The sequence below is a fragment of the Patella vulgata genome, chromosome 1 (assembly GCF_932274485.2).
Source record: "Patella vulgata chromosome 1, xgPatVulg1.2, whole genome shotgun sequence".
In the NCBI taxonomy this organism is placed as follows: domain Eukaryota; kingdom Metazoa; phylum Mollusca; class Gastropoda; family Patellidae; genus Patella; species Patella vulgata.
In genome coordinates, this window is record NC_065879.2 from 10147041 (window position 1) to 10154461 (window position 7421).

The 7421-nt window shown below is 36.8% G+C and overlaps 1 protein-coding gene across 1 annotated transcript in view; it reads left to right on the top strand.

Moving 5' to 3' along the window:
- The window catches only part of LOC126814481 (deleted in malignant brain tumors 1 protein), a 32597-nt gene extending 25239 nt beyond the window's left edge, over positions 1-7358 (top strand). Inside the window, exons 24-26 of the mRNA XM_050539634.1 lie at positions 2706-2897; positions 3847-4009; positions 5519-7358. Coding sequence (XP_050395591.1) covers positions 2706-2897; positions 3847-4009; positions 5519-5624 — 461 coding nt within the window. The 3' untranslated portion in view covers positions 5625-7358. The remainder of the gene's footprint in view (positions 1-2705; positions 2898-3846; positions 4010-5518) is intronic.
- The last annotated feature ends 63 nt before the right edge of the window (positions 7359-7421 follow it).

Sequence of the window (7421 nt, forward strand, 5' to 3'; positions counted from 1 at the left end):
TGGACAGTAACTTCCTGAATTATGGCCCCTGATTGTACGAAAAATCGTGTGTTTTTAGCTTGTGGACCCTATAGAGGTAATAATTTTTATCCGATTTAAAAAAACATATTATTATATCACCGTTACACCCTAAGGATGAATGACTTCGAATTTCATGAAAATTGGCCCAAAATTGACAGACAAAATGGCCGCCGTTCGTTCTTTCTCAAATAGCGTAAAAATGTGGTATATCAAGGTTGTGGACCCTATAGAGGTCACAATTTTTATCCGATTTTGTTGAAACTTGAAATGTAAGTTTATAACCCAAAGATCTCGGTTCCTTTCGATATTTGCACATATGGGACCGTAACTTCCTGAATTATGGCCCCTGATTGTACGAAAAATCGCGTTTTTAGCTTGTGGATCCTATAGAGGTCATAATTTTTATCCGATTTACAAAAACGTATTATTATATCACCGTTACACCCTAAGGATGAATGAGTTCGAATTTCATGAAAATCGGCCCAAAATTGACAGACAAAATGGCTGCCGTTCGTTCTCAAATAGTGTAAAAATATGGTATATCAAGGTTGTGGATCCTATAGAGGTCACAATTTTTATGCGATTTTGTTGAAACTTGAAATGTAAATTTATAACCCAAAGATCTCGGTTCCTGTCGATATTCGCGCATATCGGACCGTAACTTCCTGAATTATGGCCCCTGATTGTACGAAAAATCGTGTGTTTTTAGCTTGTGGACCCTATAGAGGTAATAATTTTTATCCGATTTAAAAAAACGTATTATTATATCACCGTTACACCCTAAGGATGAATGAGTTCGAATTTCATGACAATCGGCCCAAAATTGACAGACAAATGGCCGCCGTTCGTTCTCAAATGGCGTAAAAATATGGTATATCAAGGTTGTGGACCCTATAGAGGTCACAATTTTTATCCGATTTTGTTGAAACTTGAAATGTAAGTTAATAACCCAAAGATCTCGGTTCCTTTCGATATTTGCGAATGGGACCGTAACTTCCTGAATTATGGCCCCTGATTGTACGAAAAATCGCGTTTTTAGCTTGTGGATCCTATAGAGGTCATAATTTTTATCCGATTTAAAAAACCGTAGTATTATATCACCGTTACACCCTAAGTATAAATGAGTTCGAATTCCATGAAAATCGGCCCAAAATTGACAGACAAAATGGCCGCCGTTCGTTCTCAAATAGCGTAAAAATATGGTATATCAAGGTTGTGGACCCTATAGAGGTCATAATTTTTATCCGATTTTGTTGAAACTTGAAATGTAAGTTTATAACCCACAGATCTCAGTTCCTTTCGATTTTCGCGCATATTGGACAGTAACTTCCTGAATTATGGCCCCTGATTGTACAAAAAATCGTGTGTTTTTAGCTTGTGGACCCTATAGAGGTAATAATTTTTATCCGATTTAAAAAAACGTATTATTATATCACCGTTACACCCTAAGGATGAATGAGTTCGAATTTCATGAAAATCGGCCCAAAATTGACAGACAAAATGGCCGCCGTTCGTTCTCAAATAGCGTAAAAATATGGTATATCAAGGTTGTGGGCCCTATAGAGGTCACAATTTTTATCCGATTTTATTGAAACTTGAAATGTAAGTTTATAACCCAAAGATCTCGGTTCCTTTCGATATTTGCGAATGGGACCGTAACTTCCTGAATTATGGCCCCTGATTGTACGAAAAATCGCGTTTTTAGCTTGTGGATCCTATAGAGGTCATAATTTTTATCCGATTTAAAAAAAACGTATTATTATATCACCGTTACACCCTAAGGGTGAATGAGTTCGAATTTCATGAAAATCGGCCCAAAATTGACAGACGAAATGGCCGCCGTTCGTTCTCAAATAGCGTAAAAATATGGTATATCAAGGTTGTGGACCCTATAGAGGTCACAATTTTTATGCGATTTTGTTGAAACTTGAAATGTAAATTTATAACCCAAAGATCTCGGTTCCTGTCGATATTCGCGCATATCGGACCGTAACTTCCTGAATTATGGCCCCTGATTTTACGAAAAATCGCTTTCTTTTTAGCTTGTTCTCTATCCATCTGTCGAAAATGTGGGCGTATCCTGCCTGGCAGCCGCTGGTTTATCAAATATATAAGGGAGCCGCGGTGGCTATGTGAGTAGGACGCTCTCCGGCGCTGGACGAAAACCCAGGGTCATGCACGTAAAAAAAAACATTAACATTTGGAATTCGAAAAAAGAGTAGGCTGTAGCACCGCTGTAAAATCAAGGCGTTCTTCATATTTTACTACGCCATCATTAATTATCCCAATGCAGGCTTATAATGCTGAAGCCATTATGATTGACCTCACTGAAAATTGCTGTATTCCACCAAACACTGCTGTACTAAACCATCACGATTTATCCCAATATACAGTACTAAACCATTGTGATTTATCCCAATAATTGTCATTATACACTGCTAAGCCATCATTTATTATCCTAATGTAGACTGCTCTACATCCAACTTCAATAAGATTTATGTACTCAATAAATATAAAAAATTGTTCGAAATAGGGTGTGTTGTTTAGTTTAAAATCTATTTTGAACTCTTTTTATATTTATTGGATACATTATTAACTACACAACTAACTGCAGCTTGTAACCAGTACTATGACCTTACCCATGTACACCCCTACTACAACGTGTTTCTTTTTCTTTCCAACAGTATTGCAGTGTCAGCCATTAACAGTTCCTCAAAATGGCCGTATCCTATCTCAGGTGTGTCCGACTTACTACGGTGCGGTTTGTCAAGTTGGGTGTGAGTTAGGTTATACAGGATCTCAACCCATGACGGTCACCTGTGATAAAACAACGGGAACGGATGTAGCTTGGTCTAAGTTCAGTTTAAACTGTAAAGGTAGGTATTGATGCCAACCAGGTATACAGAAAATAATTTATATTTCCTATATCTTCCATATTTTTAACCCGGCCCACTACGTCTGGCATTTTGTCCCTAACTTTTTTTTGTTGAGCTTGAACGAATTGAAGGTTAAGAGCAGCAAATTTGTTAGCAATATCTATTTTTTATTGGTTACAAATTTGCCGAAATAATTGATAATTCCTATACCTTCGATGTTTATAACTCTGTTTGACATCCTAAGTTTCGTTCGACTTGACAATTTCTAGAAGTGAAAGATCAAATTGTTTATTTTTCAAAGTTCATGTTCGGTTGATCATTGAAACTGTAATCCACACAAGTTGAAAGTATGATAGCATATTACACGTTACTCACTCGGTTCACCAAGAATTTGGTGACATCATGTTCATTGGGCTACAATCCGTTTGGAAACAAAAATATTTAATTTTTCTGCAAATTATATTTTAAAAACGAAAGGACTTTCCAGTGCATTCCGCTTGTCAGTGGAGCCGGACGAAGGACCTGTTAAGAGACAACATCTAGTCGTTCAGGTAGAGGAAAACACTAGAGTCCAGTGTACCATATGTTAGTCCCGAAATCATCTAGTTTGTGTTTAGTGGGCGTTAAACTAAACTTACCTCTGTTTTAATGCCAACTCGACACAAACTAGGTAATTTCGGGACTAACATATTCAATTTTATTTCAATAAAATCACTTGCACGCAGGGATCTTTATCAGTGGGAGGAAACCGGAGGACCCAGAGAAAACCCACGAGGTTGGACAGGCAACCCTACTCATTGTCATGTACAAGCGTACAAGCGGGTAATGGAAACCATGCCACTTGACTCAATAACAGACCATGTAATTTCACACACACATGCCGGACTGAAAGACAAAGTAGAAGATAACTAAATAATTATAACTTTTTTTTAAAAAACAAAACTTTTAGCTTATTCTCCAGTCACAAGTTCTACTCAAAATAAACCAAATCAACAAAGTTCCAATCCCTCATCTCCATCTTCTTCATCTACAACACCTATAGTAGCAGGGGCAGTAACTGGTATAATTATTATAGTTATAATACTGTCAATCACTTTACTGATATTTAAACGGTAAGTTAGCATCTTATAGCCCATAACTTCCTGTTATTAAAGGCCCAATAAGCATTCTACGGTTCACTTGTCTTCGATATCACCTCGGTGGAAGCGGACGTTAAATAAAGCTATTTCATACACACTCCACGGTTCATGTCGATTGTGTCAGGGGAGTGATGACCCATGATTTTGCATGAGGATTAAGATACCGCTCCCCCCCCCCCCCAAAGATACTTATATGTGTGTGTGCGGAGGAGGGGGGTGGGGGGTGGTCCCTCCCAGTGCCACCGGGTAATGTTAATTGGGTTATGTGGAACATGCTAGAGTTGATTTGTATCATATCTGACCCACAGTACATGTATATGTTTGATACTGGTTGGGCATTATGATTACGATTATAATGTTGAAAACCGTATTGCAACCGTGTGATGAGTTGCCATTTTCAAGGGGGCGGAGCCTTGTGCTTTTTCGGAAGAGCATTGCCCCAAGAAGCGGTTGGGCCCTGTTCCTGATCCAAAAATACATACAAGTATTAAAGACGCAACCCAAGAGATGGCTTACAAAAGTCTAAAAAGTAAAACAAATATGTACTTATAGTGGCCCAGTAAGCCAATTTGTTCAAAGGTGTCATAAAAACCAAAAGACTATTTTTATGTGAAATCTCATCGGAATATAAAACAAAACGTTCACAAAGAATGGGCCGGCTTGTGCAGAAAAGATATAATTATCATCACTCTATTTATTTAAATATAAACATGATGTTATCCAATCAATAATTTCGGGACCAAAATATTTTTAATAAATGTAATTATTAACATGTAAAGTCTGAAACTCTATAGCACATTTCTTATGGTCTTAAAACTCTGTAGCACATTTCTTGCCTGGGATGGGAGGACATGTGCACTTGTCGAGGATGGGGGGACATGTGCTCTTTTAATATCAAAATATTGATACTTTACATAATTTTAATAAATATAATTATTAATGTGTACGGTCTAAAAACTTAAAGCACATGTCTTGCCTGGGATGGGGGGGGGGGCGTGTGTTCTTGCCGGGATGGGGGAACATGTGCACTTCTCGAAGATGGGGGGACATATACTCTTCCAATATCAAAATATTGATACTATACATGTAACTATAGTAACAAGTTGCATTGTGTATACGGTGTCTGTTCGGGAATTTGAACAGTGGGTGGTCTAAAATGAAGATAGAGTCAAGGGGATTACCTGGAAATATTTTCAACTGAGAAGTTCTGAGACAATGTGTCTGATCATTTAGGTGCATACTTGTGTAGGATTATATTTTAGAGAAACCAAAGACCGCGACAATGCTTTCCACGTTTGTTACTGTGATATTATTTCAATAAATCTGACCCATCCCTTTGGACACGGCCTGTGTCTAGAAAAATCCTGACGGTTTCCAGCAAGCTTCGTTAAGTACTGGTTCTCAAGAAGGGAAGAAGGAAACGCGAGCAGCTATTAGACCCCGTTTACATTATCTATACTAATTTATTGGTCTTTTTTTCAGAGGATGGCCACGACGTAACGGACGACATGTGTATGATTTAGAGCTAGAAAAAACATCTAATTCTTTATCAGAAGGTTTTAGTAATCCTACTTATGAATCTAATTAGTACACATAGAAAATAGTTGATATATTTTATAGATATTATTCCCTCTTCGATCTGAGTGAAAGATAAAATTACCCATTTAATTTGAATTTATATGTTGATTCTGTCTTGATTCAAACATAATTTCATAAACATTTCGTCCATAGTTAAAATTTATCTCTGTGTGAACACAGAAAGCCAATAATAAAATTAAAATAAGGAAAAAAAATCATTCGAAACAGATCAGCACAATTCATCATCTTATAATGACCTAAATCAAAGATTTTTAATTGGTATATCTACTTTTGTAGGCCGACTTTTAATTTGTAGGTCGACTTTTTATTAGTCTATTAATTAACATTTCGACTTTTAATTGGCATACCGACTTTTAATTTGTTTATCGACTTAATTGACATGTCAAGTTTTAAATGGTATGTCGACTTTTAATTGGTCTATTCGGTTTTAATTGGTTTATCCAGTTTTAATTGGTAGGTCGAATTTAATTGGTATGTCGATTTTAACTGGCATGTCGGCTGTTAATTGATATGTCGACTTTTATTTGATATATCAACTTTTATTTGATATATCAACTTTTAATTGGTCTATTGAATTTTAATTAATTAATCGACTTTTAATTGGTTTATCAATTAGAACGCTTTATCAGCTAGTAATACTATTTTGTTTATATGTAATAGTTTTACTCAGCTGTATGGTAATCTAATCACATTTCGTCTCTATGTTTGTGTGTATAGTCTCTTCTCCAAGACTATTCAATGCATAAGGGTGGCAACTATCACAATAACTATGATAGAACTAGGGAACGTGTCACGCGACTATGTATGTATGTATTCTATAATGTCCTGTTTGGTGTTTTGATGAAATAAACATTATCTTATCAATGTGATTAACGAAATAAATGCAAATCCAAACTAAAGAAAGATAACTATTGCACTCGCCCGTACCAAGCGGGGGGAGGGAGACGCGTACATGGTGCCGTTATCCGTGGACCGTCAAGTGTAGGTAGAAGCCGCCCTCTACCCCCACCCATTTTTGGGCTAGCCACGGGCCTATTGTACCAATGAATAATCCATCCCATGTATGTATCAATCTGTTCATAATATTCACTTTGACACAATGGTTTTAATACTGTTCAGCAGACGTTTTAATCTGTTACACATAACAAATATTTCAGTTATAGCACAATGTTGTTATTTGTAAATGAAATGAAATGAAATGAAATGGGGTTTAACGTCCTACTGTTCTGCTCCTATACTGGGCTAATGAAGACGGGCATACGCCATACAGTGTGCTATGAGGGAAATTTTGCCCGGGCAGCGGCACTATCGCCTACTCTTATATCGAATTCCAACTGCCAAGGGATCTTTCACGTGCATTCCAATGTATACACGGGACCTCGGTTTTTCGTCTCATCGGAAGGACTAGACAGCTGTCCTTGTCAGGCCCTCCGATCTGCACCACTGACAAGGGGAAACCACGTCGGAAAATCCAGATGAACTTTCCCCGCCAATGCAGGGATCGAACACCCGACCTCCAGGCTAGCGAGCCAGCGTCATTATTTGTAAATACTGCATCTTAAGAATATAAATAGTGCACCTTACAATTTGTAGATAGTTCATGCTAAAGATATTTTAAATTAGCTTAAGGATTTTATTTGTAAAAACTGTATTTAAGATTTATATAGATTTAGAATAATTACAAAATATACTACACTTATAATATGTAAATAGTTCATGTTTAAAATATCCGCTTAAAACAGATGATATTTATTATATTTCATGTTTGTTTGGGGTTTTTTTGTTT